We start from the raw sequence: 18,519 nt of genomic DNA, 5'->3' as shown, positions 1-18,519 counted from the left end.
CTTAGCAGGGTAACCAAGAGTAAGCTGCTTCATTTTGTATTTCCTTATTCATAAAATGGGGGATAATACTACCTAACTTTCAGTAAAAATACTTGGGATTGCAGAGAGTATCCTGTAGGGGATATGCCATAGGTTTTACTATTTATTTTCTTAGCTTGTCAGGTAATAAGGTAAACTGTACGTATAGGACGACTATAAAGAATTAAGGACAACCATGTCATAAATTATGATTTTCAGTTTAAATGGGCTTGTGCTGGGGCATGAGTACTAAAGGCCATGGCCTATATTTGTGCGATTATTTCCTGCATTATAGTTCAAAGTACATGGGGGACACAACTGGACCTACAAGTTTCCCAAATCTCTAATATCCTAAGGTGCTTATAATGGGGCTTTACCATACCTAGAAACCTTTTATTCTCTTGGCAGAAATAAGAATACTCTAAGTCATACAGGCCATAGCTCATTCTAGGGCTCCAACTCAAATAATTTCTAACTTTTCCATCATAGGATGCCATGGGGAAGGAGTCATGTTCAATTTTCCATTACCTTCTTCAGCAGACTAGGTAAATCATTCAGACAGCCCTTGAGAGGTAATATATCTAATTTTATGCCCAGTATGTATATGAATAAGCAATAGAACCAATTCCTCTTAAGTGCTAAACAAAAGAGATGACCTATAGTAGAAAGGTACTATAGTTCATGCAGAAAGGTTCTTTCTCCAAATGGTCAAAATTTAACAAAGGCATGTCATTCTTGCCTGAGAGTTGTCATTCTCACATGAACCATGTAGAACTAAAGAAATAGCCACAATGAAATTTGGCATTTTCAATCTGAGGGATTACATCACGCTGGAATGTAAATCTGCAGTTGCCACCTGCCTGGGTTCTCCAACTGTTCTGAGGAACATTAGCTCTATAAGTTGTTAAAAGACATTCTGAGTCAAGTCAAGTTTGGGAACTATATCACTCTCTTGGAGATTAATAATGCACATTAGCATACTAAAAAGTTGGCAGGAGTAGTGCTGCAGGAAGAAATTCTGTATAACCTGGCATTTTCCAAACTTATTTGAACCATGGAACACTTTTTTTGGGTTTTGTTTTAAACCCACAAAACCATTAACATAGTGCAGTATATAATGTTCTTCACAATGCTGTTTCGGAAATTCTGTACTAAATTATGTCTAAAGACAGGTTTGCAAGCTCTAAAATAGCCAAGGAAGAGAGAGTTCCAGGGCCTCTAAAAGGTGCCAATTTCTGAAGGTCCTAACCTTTTGAGAAAAAATGAAGACAGCTGAGACTGAGAGCAGCAGGCAGACAAAAGTACTCCTGTGTCCACCCCTGCCTCACTCTTTCCCCACCCCTCATAGGGGTCAGAGGCCCTAATTAGCACCTATCACAGCAACTTGAACAGCTTGTATCCTTTTCTTTCTCCCCTAATAGACTGTGAGCTTCTTGAGAGTAGAACCCTGTGCCCAGCACAGTGCCTATGCTGCTAGCTGAATGAACGGATGAACCACACTAAATCTGGTTACATCATCAACCTCATAATGGAAGCAGCAGACATTTATTAAACATTCACTGCATGATAGGCACCAGGTTAAGTGCTTTATGTAGATTTATCCTCAGGACAATCCTATGAGGTGGATATTATTATCCTGATTCTAAAAACACAGAAACTAAATTCAGAAATTGCCCAAAGCTACAAACCTAGTCAATGATGGAGCCAAGATTCAAATCCAGACTTTTATTCTTAACTATTACACTTTTCTTCCTCTCTTCTAAGATTCATCTCAGCAGTGAAATTCCATGATTCAGTGGAAGGAGAATTGGCATAGAACTCAAACGAATGGAAAAATCACTAGTATGACTATTAGGATCAGGAATGTTTAAAAGCAAAGGGGAGAGTGCAAGGAGAGCCTGCAAAAGATAGGCACATCTGGCAGAGCAAAGGAAGTGAAGACAGGCACATCTGGCAGAGGGAAGGAACTTGGAATGGTAGCCAAGCACAGGCTAGTCTTTCCATGCACACTGCAGTACATCACTTAACATTGCTGATATCATGACCCCCTTAAGCTCGGATGAAGGTGAAATGTATGTTAAGTCTAAAAGATAGGGGTTATAGTACACAATGAATTCATGACATGAATTTGTTCTCTGGGTCTACTGTCAAAGGTAAGGGGTTATTGGCTTGAGATCCTATGTCTTTTTCACATCTATCAAGATGTTCATTCACTCATTCATTTATTGAGCAAATATTTATAGGGTGTCTACTATATCCCAGATATTGTCCTAGGCACAGGGAATATATCCAGGAACAAGACAGATAAGCATTCTAGTAAACAGAGACAGATAATAAATGCACACATAAATACACAAGAAAATATCAGGTAGTGATAAAGGCTATGATACAGGCTGATGGAGTTACCAGGAAAGTGATTTATATGAGACCTGAGTTACAAGGAGCCAAATACACAGAGATCCTGGGAAAGAGCACTTGAGGTGAAGGAACAGCCCGAACAAAGGCTTTTGGGTGGGAATGAACTTGATATATCTAGAATATAAAAGAACATGTGGAATGGAGTGAACTGGTAAGAAAGTGATATTTGATGTACTCAAAGAGTATACAAGAACCATGCCATATGGAGCCCTGTAAGCCTAGGTAAAGAGATCAGGACTAGAGTAGGCTAGGTGGAGAAACAGAGTCAGATTCAGGATGTTTTAGAAGCAGGGACACGGATTTATTGAAGAAATAAATATGGGGATGAACAAGTACAGAATCAAGGATAATGCTTACTTTTGTTTGTTCAAGCTCCTGGACAGATGAGGCATAATTCAGTTAATAAGTATTTACTGAGGGCCTACTATCTATGTACAAAATATCACAGTTAGTAGTCTCTGCTCTACCTAATAAGCCATATTTGTGAAAATTCAAGCCGATGTATATAATTTATGGATAGAAATTGATGACAATAGTGAAGGCAGAAGATTTTAGGTTAATGCCTCTTTTTAAAAAAACTATAAAAGCTATAGACAATATAGTTAGTTTTTTATAATGTATATTGAGTAGTTAGGGAAGGCCTCTTTGAAGAAATAGAAGTTAGCCATGTAAAGAGTATAATTAGGTTTAAAAAAATGAATTTTTAAACAGACAATACAAATATTCTCACAGTAAATTAAACTCATATTTTTTTTGTTTCTATTTTTGCCTTACTTTGTGGACTATGTATGAGTGATATTTAGGTCTTGGTTGCTACAGTGCATTGAATGGTGGCCACCCCAAGAGATATGTCTACATCTTAGCCTCTAGAACTTGTGAATGTGACTTTGTTTGGAAGAAGGGGATTTGCAGATGTAATTAAGGATCTTGAGATGATACCAGGTGGGCCCTAAATCCAATGACAAGTGTCCTTACAAGAGATATACAGAGGATAGACAAACAGATATACAGAAGAGAGAAGGAGGGGGAAGACCACGTGAAGACAGAAGCAGTGATTGGTATTATGCAGCCACAAGCCAAGGAGTGACTAAGCCACCACAGGCTGGAAGAGGCAAGGGAAGATTCTTTCCTAGAGCCTTCAGAGGGAGTGTGGCCCTGCAAACATCTTGATTTCAGATTTGTGGGCTTCAGAACTGTGAAATAACTTTCTGTTGTTTTAGATCACCATGTTTGTGGTAATTTGTTACGGCAGCCCTGGGAAATGAATACACTTGGCTTCTCCCTCTTATTTAGTATGAATCTAGGCCAGTTTTCCCTAGATATCTATCTTTTACACTCAGGGACTCCAAAGTTAGACAGAGAAAACAATCTAAGAAGTAAAAAAAAAAGGCCAAATATCATCTATCTCAAAACCAAACATATTTTTGGATATCAGATATGACTGTATAATTTGTACCACTGCCTCTGTTAACAAGGATAATGAGGCATGAACGCTATGGAGAGACTAAACATCCCAGGAAATGGTTTGAAGTCATTTGAAAGAAACATTTTATCTTTTTTTTTTTTTTAACCACTAGGTTGCACTTTCCTTTGCTACCATTACCCTGAATCATTCTATTTTATACATCCTGTAATTTTAACACAGACAGTGATTCATCCTATATAATTGTTCTTTAAAGTGAATCTATTGTCTTTAGTTGGACTTTTCAAAAAAAGGTATGCAAATATAAATAGGAGCTTATTAATTTTATTTTAATAATAAGTGATGACTTCAAATCTTACATCTTTGGATTTGCAGATGCTGTCAAACCTGTTTTGTGAAACAAAGCAATACAACCAAAGCTATTCTGGAGAAATGACCCTGTGGTATTACACATACACATACATAACCTCCATGATTTCATTAATTTTTTCCAAAGCCTTCTACAAAGGTCAGAGGAGGTATTATTTTAAACAAACAAAAATAAATATGTAAACAAGCAAGGAGACAAATGCTGTTTTAAAAAGTTATGTGGATCAAGAAAATGAAATAAAAGGCATCCAGCTTGGAAAGGAAGAAGTAAAATGATCTCTGTTTGCAGATAGCATGATCTTATATTAGAAAATCTTAAGAAATCCACCAAAAAGTGTTGAATAAGCAAGACTGTGCTTATAAAATCTGAGTCAGTGCTTTGGAGAGATTTAAAAATCACAAATCACAGTACCCAATGGTGAAATAAAAACATTGTCAGATAAACCAAAAACTAAGAGAATTCACTGCCAGCAGATCTGTACCATAAATGGTAAAGGAAGTTCTTCAAACTGATGGGAAGTGATACCAGATAAAATTTTAGATATTCAGGAATAAATGAAAAACACTCAAAATGGTAAGTATGAATAAATGGTAAATGTGGCTAAGTATAAAAATTATTTTTTCTGTTAATTTACTGAAAAATATAATTGTTGAAAACAAACATCCTAACATTATATGATAGGGATTATAACATATACAGAGGAAATATAAAATGACAACTATAGCATAAAGGATGGGATGATGGTAAATGGAACTGTATGAATGCAAGGTTCTTACATTTCACTTGAAGTGGTACAATATTAACTTTAAGTAAACCATGAAAAGTTATAATTTCTAGAGAAATCACTAAAATATAAAACGCAAAAAAGTACAGCTAAAAGGCCACTAAACCCAACTCTATGTCTAGAAGAGATACACCTTAAAGACACAGATAGGTTTAACGTAAAAGAATAGAGGAAGACATACCATGCAAACAATAACTACCCAAAGACCTGGAGTAATTAAATCAATACCAGACAAAACAGACTTTAAGAAAAGGCATATTACTAAACATAAAGGGGGAATATTTCATAATGATAAAATGGCCAGTTCATCAGGAAAAGACAATAATCATAATCATTAAGTATGTATGCACTTAATACCAGAGCTCAAAATTAATGAAGCAAAGACTGACATCATTTAAAGGGAAAAACAGATGAGATTGGTTCAAGATGGCAGAGTAGAAGGACATGTACTCAGTCCCCCTGGTGAGAGCACCGGAATCACAATTAACTGCTGAACAATCATCAACAGGAAGACACTGGAACTCACCAAAAAAGATACCCCACATCCAAAGACAAAGGAGAAGCCTCAATGAGACAGTAGGAGGGGCGCACTCACAAGAAAATCAAATCCAATAACCACTGGGTGGGTGACTCACAAACTGGAGAACACTTATACCACAGAAGTCCACCCACTGGAGTGAAGGTTCTGAGCCCCACGTCAGGCTTCCCAACCAGGGGGTCCAGCAATGGGAGGAGGAATTCCTAGAGAATCAGACTTTGAAGCCTAGTGGGATTTGATTGCAGGACTTCGAAAGGACTAGGGGAAACAGAGACTCCACTCTTGGAGGGCACACACAAGTAGTGTGCACATCAGGACCCAGGGGAAGGAGCAGTGACCCCATAGGAGACTGAACTAGACCTACCTGCTAGTGTTGGAGGGTCTCCTGCAGAGGTGGTGGGTGGCTGTGGCTCACTGCAGGGACAAGGACACTGGCAGCAGAAGTTCTGGGAAGTACTCCTTGGCATGAGCCCTCCCAGAGTCTGCCATTAGCTCCACCAAAGAGCCAGGTAGGCTCCAGTGCTGGGTCACCCCAGGTCGAACAACCAAAAGGGAGGGAACCCAGCCCCATCCATCAGCAGACAAGCAGATTAAAGTTTTACTGAGCTCTGCCCACCAGAGCAACACCCAGCTCTACCCACCACCAGTCTCTCCCATCAGGAAGGTTGCACAAGCCTCTTAGATAGCCTCATCCACCAGAGGGCAGACAGCAGAAGCAAGAAGAACACAATTCTGCAGCCTGTGGAATGAAAACCACATTCACAGAAAGATAGACAAAATGAAAAGGCAGAGGGCTATGTACCAGATGAAGGAACAAGATAAAACGCCAGAAAAACAACTAAATGAAGTGGAGATAGGCAATCTTCCAGAAAAAGAATTCAGAATAATGATAGTGAAGATGATCCAGGACCTCGGAAAAAGAATGGAGGCAAAGATCGAGAAGATGCAAGAAATGTTTAAAGACCTAGAAGAATTAAAGAACAAACACCTAGAAGAGTTAAAGAACAAACAAACAGAAATGAATGATACAATAACTAAAATGAATATACCAGAAAGAATCTATAGCAGAATAACTTAGGCAGAAGAATGGATAAGTGACCTGGAAGACAGAATGGTGGAATTCACTGCCATGGAACAGAATAAAAAGAATGGAAAGAAATGAAGACAGCCTAAGAGACCTCTGGGACAACATTAAACTCACCAACATTTGCATTATAGGGGTCCCAGAAGGAGAAGAGAGAAAGGACTTGAGAAATTATTTGAAGAGATTATAGTCAAAAACTTCTCTAACATGGGAAAGGAAATAGCCACCCAAGTCCAGGAAGCGCAGAGAGTCCCAGGCAGGATAAACCCAAGGAGAAACACACCAAGACAGAAAGTAATCAAATTGACAAAAATTAAAGACAAAGAAAAATTATTAAAAGCAACAAGGGAAAAACAACCAGTAACATACAAGGGAACTCCCATAAGATTAACAGCCGCTTTCTCAGCAGAAACTCTACAAGCCAGAAGGGAGTGGCATGATATATTTAAAGGGATGAATGGGAAGAACCTACAACCAAGATTACTCTACCTGGCAAGGATCTCACTCAGATTCCACAGAGAAATCAAAAGCTTTACAGATAAGCAAAAGCTAAGAGAATTCAGCACCACCAAACCAGTTCTACAACAAATGCAAAAGGAACTTCTCTAAGCGGGAAACACAAGAGAAGAAAAGGACCTACAAAAACAAACCCAAAACAATTAAGAAAATGGTAACAGGAACATACATATTGATAATTACCTTAAATGTAAGTGGATTAAATGCTCCAACCAAAAGACACAGGCTTGCTGAATGGATACAAAAACAAGACCCATATATATGCTGTCTACAAGAGACCCACTTCAGACCTAGGGATACATACCGACTGAAAGTGAGGGGATGGAAAAAGATATTCCATGCAAATGGAAATCAAAAGAAAGCTGGAGTAGCAATACTAGTATCAGATAAAATAGACTTTAAAATAAAGAATGTTACAAGAGACAAGGAAGGACACTACATAATGATCAAGGGATCAATCCAAGAAGAAGATATAACAATTATAAATATATATGCAACCAACATAGGAACACCTCAATACATAAGGCAAATGCTAACAGCTATAAAAGAGGAAATCGACAGTAACACAATAATAGTGGGGGACTTTAACACCTCACTTACACCAATGGATAGATCATCCAGAAAGAAAATTAATAAGGAAACACAAGCTTTAAATGACACAATAGACCAGATAGATTTAATTGATATTCATAGGACATTTCATCCAAAACAGCAGATTACACTTTCTTCTCAAGTGCACATGGAACATTCTCCAGGATACATCACATCTTGGGTCACAAATCAAGCCTTGGTAAATGTAAGAAAACTGAAATCATATCAAGCACCTTTTACAACCACAACGCTATGAGATTAGAAATCAGTTACAGGGGAAAAAACATAAAAAACACAAACACATCGCGGCTAAACAATATGTTACTAAATAACCAAGAGATCACTGAAGAAATCAAAGAGGAAATCAAAAAATACCTACAGACAAATGACAATGAAAACACGACAATCCAAAACCTATGGGATGAAGCAAAAGCAGTTCTAAGAGGGAAGTTTATATCAATACAATCCTACCTGAAGAAATAAGAAAAATCTCAAATAAACAATCTAACCTTACACCTAAAGGAACTAGAGAAAGAAGAACAAACAAAACCCAAAGTTAGAAGAAGTAAAGAAATCATAAACATCAGAGCAGAAATAAATGAAATAGAAACAAAGAAAACAATAGCAAAGATCAATAAAACTAAATCCTGGTTCTTTGAGAAGATAAACAAAATTGATAAACCTTTAGCAAGACTCATCAAGAAAAAGAAGGAGAGGACTCAATAAAATTAGAAATGAAAAAGGAGACATTACAATGGACACCACAGAAATACAAAGCATCCTAAGAGACCACTACAAGCAACTCTATGCCAGTAAAATGGACAAAGTGAAAGAAATGGACAAATTCTTAGAAAGGTATAACCTTCCAAGACTGAACCAGGAAGAAACAGAAAATACGAACAGACCAATCTCAAGCAATGGAATTGAAACTGTGATTAAAAATCTTCCAACAAACAAAAGTCCAGGACCAGATGGCTTCACAGGTGAATTCTATCAAACATTTAGAGAAGACCTAACACCCATCCTTCTCAAACTCTTCCAAAAAATTGCAGAGGGAGAAACACTCCCAAATGCATTCTACGAGGCCACCATCATGCTGATACCAAAACCAGACAGAGATACTACAAAAAAAGAAAATTACAGACCAATATCACTGGTGAATATAGATGCAAAAATCCTCAACAAAATACTAGCAAACAGAATCCAACAACACATTAAAAGGATCATACACCATGATCAAGTGGGATTTATCCCAGGGATGCAAGGATTCTTCAATATATGCAAATCAATCAATGTGATACACCATATTAGCAAATTGAAGAATAAAAACCATATGATCATCTCAATAGATGCAGAAAAAGCTTTTGACAAAATTCAATACCCATCTATGATAAAAACTCTCCAGAAAGTGGGCACAGAGGGAATCTACCTCAACATAATAAAGGCCATATATGACAAAATCACAGCAAACATCATTCTCAATGGTAAAAAACTGAAAGCACTTCCCCTAAGATCAGGAACAAGACAAGGATGTCCACTCTCGCCACTATTATTCAACATAGTTTTGGAAGTCCTAGCCACAGCAATCAGAGAAGAAAAAGAAATAAAAGGAATGCAAGTTGGAAAAGAAGAAGTAAAGCTGTCACTGTTTGCAGATGACATGATACTATACATAGAGAATTCTAAAGATGCCACCAGAAAACTACTAGAGCTAATCAATGAATTTGTAAAGTTGCAGGATACAAAATTAATGCACAGAAATCTCTTGCATTCCTATACACTAACAATGAAAGATCAGAAAGAGAAATTAAGGAAACAATCCCATTCACCACTGCAACAAAAAGAATAAAATACCTAGGAATAAACCTACCTAAGGAGGTAAAAGACCTGTACTCAGAAAACTGTAAGACACTGATGAAAGAAATCAAAGATGACACAAACAGATGGAGAGATATACCATCTTCTTGGATTGGAAGAATTAATATTGTGAAAATTACTATACTACCCAAAGCAATCTACAGATTCAATGCAATCCCTATCAAATTACCAATGGCATTTTTTACAGAACTAGAACAAAAAATCTTAAAATTTGTATGGAGACACAAAAGACCTCGAATAGCCAAAGCAATCTTGAGGGGAAAAAAACAGAGCTGAAGGAATCAGACTCCCTCACTTCAGACTATACTACAAGGCTATAGTAATCAAGACAATATGGTACTGTTAGAAAAACAGAAATATAGATCAATGGAACAGGATAGAAAGCCCAGAGATAAACCCAGCACCTATGGTCAACTAATCTATGACACAGGAGGCAAGGATATACAATGGAGAAAAGACAGTCTCTTCAATAAGTGGTGCTGGGAAAACTGGACAGCTACATGTAAAAGAATGAAATTAGAACACTCCCTAACACCATACACAAAAATAAACTCAAAATGGATTAGAGGCCTAAATGTAAGACCGGACACCATAAAACTCTTAGAGAAAAACATAGGAAGAACACTCTTTGACATAAATCACAGCAAGATCTTTTTTGATCCATCTCCTAGAGTAATGGAAATAAAAACAAAAATAAACAAATGAGACTAATGAAACTTCAAAGCTTTTGCACAGCAAAGGAAACTGCAAACAAGACAAAAAGACAACCCTCAGAATGGGAGAAAATATTTGCAAACGAATCAACGGACGAAGGATTAATCTCCAAAATATATAAACATCTCATGCAGCTCAATATTAAAAAAACAAACAACCCAATCCAAAAATGGGCAGAAGACCTAAATAGACATTTCTCCAAAGAAGACATACAGATGACCAAGAAGCACATGAAAGCTGCTCAACATCACTAATTATTAGAGAAATGCAAATCAAAACTACAATGAGGTATCACCTCACACCAGTTAGAATGGGCATCATCAGAAAATCTACAAACAACAAATGCTGGAGAGGGTGTGGAGAGAAGGGAACCCTCTTGCACTGTTAGTGGGAATGTAAATTGATCCAGCCACTATGGAGAACAGTATGGAGGTTCCTTAAAAAACTAAAAATAGAATTACCATATGACCCAGCAATCCCACTACTGAGCATATACCCAGAGAAAACCATAATTCAAAAAGACACATACACCCCAATGTTCATTGCAGCACTATTTACAATAGCCAGGTCATGGAAGCAACCTAAATGCTCATTGACAGACAAATGGATAAAGAAGATGTGGTACATATATACAACTAAATATTACTCAGCCATAAAAAGGAACGAAATTGGGTCAGTGAAGTAAGTCAGAAAGAGGAAAACAAATATCGTATATTAACGCATATATGTGGAACCTAGAAAAATGGTACAGATGAACCGGGTTGTAGGGCAGAAATTGCGACACAGATGTAGAGAATAGATGTATGGACACCAAGGGGGGAAAGCGGCGGGGTGGTGGGTGTGGTGGTGTGATGAATTGGGCGATTGGGATTGACATGTATACACTGATGTGTATAAAATTGATGACTAATAAAAACCTGCTGTATAAAACAAACAAACAAAAAACTAAAAAAAAAAAAAAAAAAAAAAAGAAAGCCCAGAGATAAACCCAGCACCTATGGTCAACTAATCTATGACACAGGAGGCAAGGATATACAATGGAGAAAAGACAGTCTCTTCAATAAGTGGTGCTGGGAAAACTGGACAGCTACATGTAAAAGAATGAAATTAGAACACTCCCTAACACCATACACAAAAAGAAACTCAAAATGGATTAGAGACCTAAATGTAAGCCCAGACACTATAAAACTCTTAGAGGAAAACATAGGCAGAACACTCTATGACATTAATCACAGCAAGATCCTTTTTGACCCAACTCCTAGAGAAATGGAAATAAAAACAAAAATAAACAAATGGGACCTAATGAAACTTAAACATTTTGCACGGCAAAGGAAACCATAAACAAGACAAAAAGACAACCCTCAGAATGGGAGAAAATATTTGCAAATGAAGCAACTGACAAAGGACTAATCTCCAAAATTTATAAGCAGTGCATGCAGCTCAATATCAAAAAAACAAACAATCCAATCTAAAGATGGGCAGAAGATCTAAATAGACATTTCTCCAAAGAAGATATACAGATTGCCAACAAACACATGAAAGGATGCTCAACATCACTAATCATTAGAGAAATGCAAATCAAAACTACAAGGTGGTATCACCTCACACCAGTCAGAATGGCCATCATCAAAAAATCTACAAACAATAAATGCTGGAGAGGGTGTGGAGAAAAGGTAACCCTCTTGCACTGTTGGTGGGAATGTAAATTTATACAGCCACTATGGAGAACAGTATGGAGTTTCCTTAAAAAACTAAAATTAGAACTACCATACGACCCAGCAATCCCACTACTGGGCATATACCCTGAGAAAACCATAATTCAAAAAGAGTCATGTACTACAATGTTCATTGCGGCTCTATTTACAATAGCCAGGACATGGAAGCAACCTAAGTGTCCATCGACAGATGAATGGATAAAGAAGATGTGGCACATATAAACAATGGAATATTACTCAGCCATAAAAAGAAACGAAATTGAGTTATTTGTAGTGAGGTGGATGGACCTAGAGTCTGTCATACAGAGTGAAGTAAGTCAGAAAGAGAAAAACAAATACTGTATGCTAACACATATATATGGAATCTAAAAAAAAAAAAATGGTTCTGAAGAACCTAGGGGCAGGACAGGAATAAAGATGCAGACATAGAGAATGGACTTGAGGACACGGGGAGGCGGAAGGGTAAGCTGGGATGAAGTAAGAGAGTGGCATGGACGTATATACACTACCAAATGTAAAATAAATAGCTAATGGAAAGCAGTCGCATAGCACCGGGAGATCAGCTCAGTGCTTTGTGACCACTTAGAGGGGTGGGATAGGGAGGGTGGGAGGGAGACGCAAGAGGGAGGAGATATGGGGATATATGTATATGTATAGCTAATTCACTTTGTTATAAAGCAGAAACTTACACACCATTGTAAAGCAATTATACTCCAATAAAGATGTTAAAAAAAAAAAAGACCCTGTTAAGAAAATTAATAGGCAAGCCACAGACTAGGAAGCTATTCACAAAATATATATGTGATATAGGACTTATATTAGAATATATCAAGAACTTCCACAATTCAATAAGACAAGCAAACTTATAAAAATGGGTAAAAGATTTGAACAGACACTTCACCAAAGAAGATATCTGAATGATGAGAACACAAAAAGTTGCTCAATAGCAGAGGTCATCAGGGAAGTACAAATTAATAACACAATGAGGGGACTTCCCTGGTGGTCCAGTGGTTAAGAATCTGCCTTCCAATACAGGGTACGTGGGTTTGATCCCTGGTTGGGGAACTAAGATCCCATAAGCCACAGTGCAACTAAGCCCACGCGCTGCAACTACTGAGCATGCAAGCCACAACTAGAGAGCCTGAGTGCCGCAACTCCAGAGCTCACGTGCTCTGGAGCCCGTGTGCCACAACTACAGAGCTCACACACTCTGGAGCCTGTGTGCCACCAGAGAGGCTTTGCGCTGTAAATACTGAGCCTACGTGCTGCAACTACTGAGCCTGGGTGCCACAACTAGAGAGAGAAGCCCGCACACCTCAATGAAGAGCCCGCGTGCCGCAACGAAAGATCCTGCATGCCACAACGAAGATCCCACGTGCTGCAACAAAGACCCGATGCAGCCAAAAATAAAATAAAAAAATAAATATTAAAAAAACCAAACAAACACGAGATACCTTTATATACATTCCAGAATCACAAAAATTAAAAAAGACTGATACCACCAACTGTTGACAAGAATGTGGAACCACTTGAACTGCTGTACATTGTTAGTGGGAGTATAAAAAAGATACACTGTGAAAAAGGGTCTGAAAGTTTTTTTTATAAACGAAATACCTTTCTCTGGACACAGCAATTTACTCCTAGGTATTTATCCAAGAAAACTGAAAATACATGTCCTCAAAAAGACTAACACAAGAATGTTCATAGTGGCTTGATTCAAGATAGCCAATAACTAGAAACAGCCAAGGTGTCCAACAGAAGAGTGGATAAACAAATTGTGGTGTATTCATACAACGGATTACTATTCATAAAAAAGGAACAAACTACTGTACGTGCAACAACATGGGTGGATCTCAAGCACACGCTGAGAGAAACTTTAGAAAGAGTGTACATTGTATAATTCCATTTGTATGAAGTTCTAGAACAAACAAAATTAATCTATGGTGGAAAAATACACAGAATTAAGATTGCCTCGTGATAACCACGGGCAGAAATTGACTGTGAAAGGGCACAAGGGAACTGTAAACAACTACTGAACTTCAGTTAATATTCATGCTGAAGTATTTGGGAGTGAAGTACTTATGTCTCTAACTTAACTTTGAATGCGTCAAAAAATAAGAGAGATTGATAATCAGAAGGATGAATATATGCATAGATATTCTATCAGGGAAATATAGCAAAATATTCATTGAGGTGGATATATGGATGTTCTCTGAACAATTATTTCAACTGTTATGTATGTTTGAAATTTTGCATAATAAAATATTGGGGAAAAAACTGTTTTCAATTCCTCTGCTCTCTCACATTGACTGTACAAGCTGGAACTGAATTTGTATGAAGTAAGCCAATAGGGGGTGCTATTTTCAGAATCATGATTTTATCTTTTAAAGAAAAACACAAAAACTTTAACATGAAAAACAAACCAAACTATTCCTTCTCAACAAAGAATGAATTAAAATGAACAGCAACTTTACCTTCACATTATATATGTCATGACTCTGGCTCTAAAGAGAGAATTTCTGAATTTCATTCACTGTGCCTCAGCTTAGATGCCTGTTTCCAAGACTAATCATTTAAAGATGGGAATCTGCCTTGACTATATAGCCTTTAGCACAAGACAATATATTTGCTCAATTTGGCCTCTCAGGGTGAAATGCAAGGCTCATACAGTGTCAACAAAACAAATCAAAAAACAATGTCAAGAAAAATTCACGTATTACTGTTAAGGATGGGTAGTCACCTAATAGATTACAGATTCAGTGTTTATAGCTTCAAGAAAAAAATTTTGGGTTTCATTACCTTTATCAAGAGATGCCCCAGCCATATGGTAAAAGCTCAATGCAGTGTCTACATCATTAATGTTCTTTAGGAAAGTAAAAAAGTTCTCCACTTCTGGAAATGTCAGACCCTGAAAGAAGAAAGAAGAAGGCAGTTATTCATGCCTATAAATCAGAAATTTATGCTATGTCTAGAATAGAGACTCAACAAATTAGTCAAGGAATGTCAAATTTGTACACAACAGGGGAACAAAACTCTGGTATTTTACCCTGAGAAACGCACATTGGCTAACTGCTTTCCCCTCATATGTAAAATTTGACATGAAGCTGTTTAAAGTTATGGCTGGATATCTTTAAAGAAAATATTTCTAACTATACCCTCCAATTAGTCACAATATCTGTTGTAACACTTCCTAAATGAGCTGTAGCCACTTGATCTGTTATACATCATAACAAGTAAGACCCATCAGGACTTTCATTTTAATAATCTACTCATAGGCCAGTCAAGCTTTTTGAGGCTTAAGCTAATTGAAGAACCACCAAAGTCAGTAATATACATGGGAACGGTTTCAGCATTTAGCAGAACCCAAGCAACTGGGAAAATTGTTCATTATCTCAATTTAAAAGCTACTAATGAAGCAATTTGCCATGTAACTTTAATCTGATGAAAGTCTGTGAATGAGGAAATTCTTTCCAAAAGCTGGTCAAAGATTTGTTGATCTTTGATGCTACTTTCTATGATGGCTCAAGAGAGTAGCTGGATAAACAGGGATTAGAGGGAGGAAGATTTGTCCTATTGCCTGTTTCCCATTTCTCACACATCATGCTGTGATGGAAATGAATACAATCTCTAAGAAGTGAGTAACACTGGGGAGACACTCAGGTTAACGCCTTCTAATGAAGCATCAGGTCCTTTTATGGACTGCAGATGTTGATGGGCTTCTACTCAGTACTGATCCTCTTCCAATCTCCATTTCCCCAAACTACAGAGCCCAGGAATCCACATCGGTAACTCAGTAAAAAGGAAAGCTTAATATAGACAATCTATAGAACTTTTCTGGTACTCTCCAAACTGGCCAATGGTATCTTTCTCATTTTATCAAACTAAAAGCTAAAATACTATGTGTATGATTATGTCACTTGATCTTTTTAGTTTTTCTCCTTAGAATCATAGAACTTAAAATTTTTTAAATTATGGAATATGATGACCATATAGAAAGGCGCATAAAACAAACTGTTGTAAAATGAACACCCATAAAATCTCGATTCAGGTCAAGAAACAGACAATTATCAGCATCCCAGAAATCTCCCTCTCTTCCCCAACATGACCTTTCCCAGTCATGAGCCTCTTCTCCTCCCAGTGATAACTATTGCGACTTTTAGGATATTCATTTCCTTGCTTTTCATAAAAAATAGCTTTACTATCTATTTATGCATCCTTAGACATATGCTTAAGGAGTTTAAGTATGTCTGTTTAATTTTATAAATGGAACCATGCAATATGTATTCTATTATATATGGATTCTCTCTTTAAGATTTTTCGATGTTTTTGTGTATATCTGTAGTTCATTCATTTTTATTGCTCTAAGTATTCCATCGTGTGACTATCTATTCTATTTGGGCTATTTCCAGTTTTTGGCAATTACAAACGGTTGTCCATCTGTATTTAAGCATTCATTCAAACATTTATGGAGCACCTACTATATACCAAGCTCCATAACTTTTGGCAGTGAAAAAGGCCTATATTAAATAATTCTGCCCCAACTTGAGGTCATTCTCTTAAAGTCATTCTCAGAGGTAGGGTTCATTCCTTGTACAAATGCCATAGTATGCTATCTAATGTAAGCACTAGGCTAGAAACAACATTATAAGAGGGAAGAATTCCACTGGATCAGAAGCACAGGTTTTACAATATCACCTGCTTGTGGATGGATACACTAATACCATCTTCTCTTCCTCTCCATCAAAAGATGTGCAACTTCATAATTCCATCTGCCCAAAACTTTTTTTTTTTTTTTTGGCTGCATTCAGTCTTCATTGCTGCGTGCGGGTTTTCTCTAGTTGCGGCGAGTGGGGCTACTCTTCGTTGTGGTGTGTGGGCTTCTCATTGAGGTGGCTTCTCTTGTTGCGGAGCATGGGCTCTAGGTGCGTGGGCTTCAGTAGTTGCAGCACACTGGCTCAAGAGCGCATGGGCTTCAGTAGTTGTGGCTCGTGGGCTCTAGAGCGCAGGCTCAGTAGTTGTGGAGCACAGGCTTAGTTGCTCTGCGTCATGTGGGATCTTCCCAGACCAGGGATCAAACCCGTGTCCCCTGCATTGGCAGGAGGATTCTTAACCACTGCACCACCAGGGAAGTCCCTTCCCAAAACTTTTTATCTTTTTGAGCAAAGAACTGTTCCAGGTGCCTTTTATAGTCTTCCAGGGAATTGAAATTTTTTCTATTAAGATCTAAATAAGTGGAAATCCGAAGGTGCAATGTCTGGTGAACAGGGCAGATGAATTGGAACTTCCCAGCCAAACTGTAACAGTTTTTGCCTGGTCATCAAAGGAACATGCGGTCTTGCATTATCCTGATGGAAGATCATGTGTTTTCTGTTGACTAATTCTGGATGCTTTTCGTCAAGTGCTGCTTTCAGTTGTTCTAATTGGGAGCAGCACTTGTTGTAATTAATCGTTTGCTTTTCTGGAAGGAGCTCATAATAGAGGGCTCCCTTCCAATCCCACCATATATACACATCACCTTCTTTGGATGAAGACTGGCCTTTGGTGTAGTTGGTGGTGGTTCATTTCGCTTACCCCATGATCTCTTCCATTCCACATTATTGTACAGTATCCACTTTTCATCGCCCATCACAATTTGTTTTAAAACAGAACGTTTTTGTTATGTTTAAGTAGAGAATCACATGTGGAAATACGGTCAAGAAGGTTTTTTTTCGCTGAACTTTATGGAACCCAAACATCAAAGTGATTAACATAACAAGCTAGTGCAAATGACTACATTATTATGTGAATGCATTTATATGAAATTTCCAGAAAAGGCAAATCTATAGAGACAGAGGAAGATTTATGGTCGTGTAAGGCTACGGCGGAAATGGGGACTGACTGCAAGCTAGCATGAGGGATCTTTTTGGGGTGATGGAAATCTTCTAAAACTACATTGCAGTGATGATTACCTAACTCTGTAAATTTACTAAAAATCATTGATGGGTAAATTGGTGAATTGTACACTTAAAATAATTTATATATACTTTATGATATACAGATTATACCTCAATAAAACTGTTAAAAAATAAAAAGCAGTTATAGTAGAATGAGAAGAGGGGGAAGGAAAATTTGGCTTCCTCTGGAGTCAGCTCTAAAGCCAGATATCTAGTGCTGACAGGCCATAGGTAGTACAAACACATTGTAATGTTGTTTCCTTGCCTTGTCTTTTAATTGGTCATAGCAAATCCATCTGCCAAGAATCAATCTAATTGCCTGAACTCCCTCTGTGGTCCATTAAAAAAATGTCTCCTTCCTTCTTCCTTATATGCTATGTTTCTCACCAATCTAATCTCTCATCTGCTCCATTTTCTGCTTAGTTTTTAAAAACATTTAAATTATTTTTACACCAGGTAATATATGTATATGGTACAAAATGTTACACAGTACCAAGTAATTCTTCCTTTCCCTCTGTCATCCAGTCTCCCTCCCTA

At 37.5% G+C, this 18,519-nt stretch overlaps 1 protein-coding gene across 2 annotated transcripts in view; it reads right to left on the bottom strand.

Moving 5' to 3' along the window:
* Positions 1–18,519, bottom strand: part of MICU1 (mitochondrial calcium uptake 1) — a 215,202-nt gene that overhangs the window by 17,750 nt on the left and 178,933 nt on the right. For both annotated transcript variants that reach the window (XM_059900042.1, XM_059900043.1), the window contains one exon: positions 14,849–14,957. In XM_059900042.1, the coding sequence (XP_059756025.1) occupies positions 14,849–14,957 (109 nt within the window). The remainder of the gene's footprint in view (positions 1–14,848; positions 14,958–18,519) is intronic.

Source organism: Balaenoptera ricei, chromosome 16, assembly GCF_028023285.1.
Source record: "Balaenoptera ricei isolate mBalRic1 chromosome 16, mBalRic1.hap2, whole genome shotgun sequence".
NCBI lineage: Eukaryota > Metazoa > Chordata > Mammalia > Artiodactyla > Balaenopteridae > Balaenoptera > Balaenoptera ricei.
The sequence above is the reverse complement of the archived record's forward strand: the minus strand, read 5'-3'. Positions and strand labels throughout refer to the sequence as shown.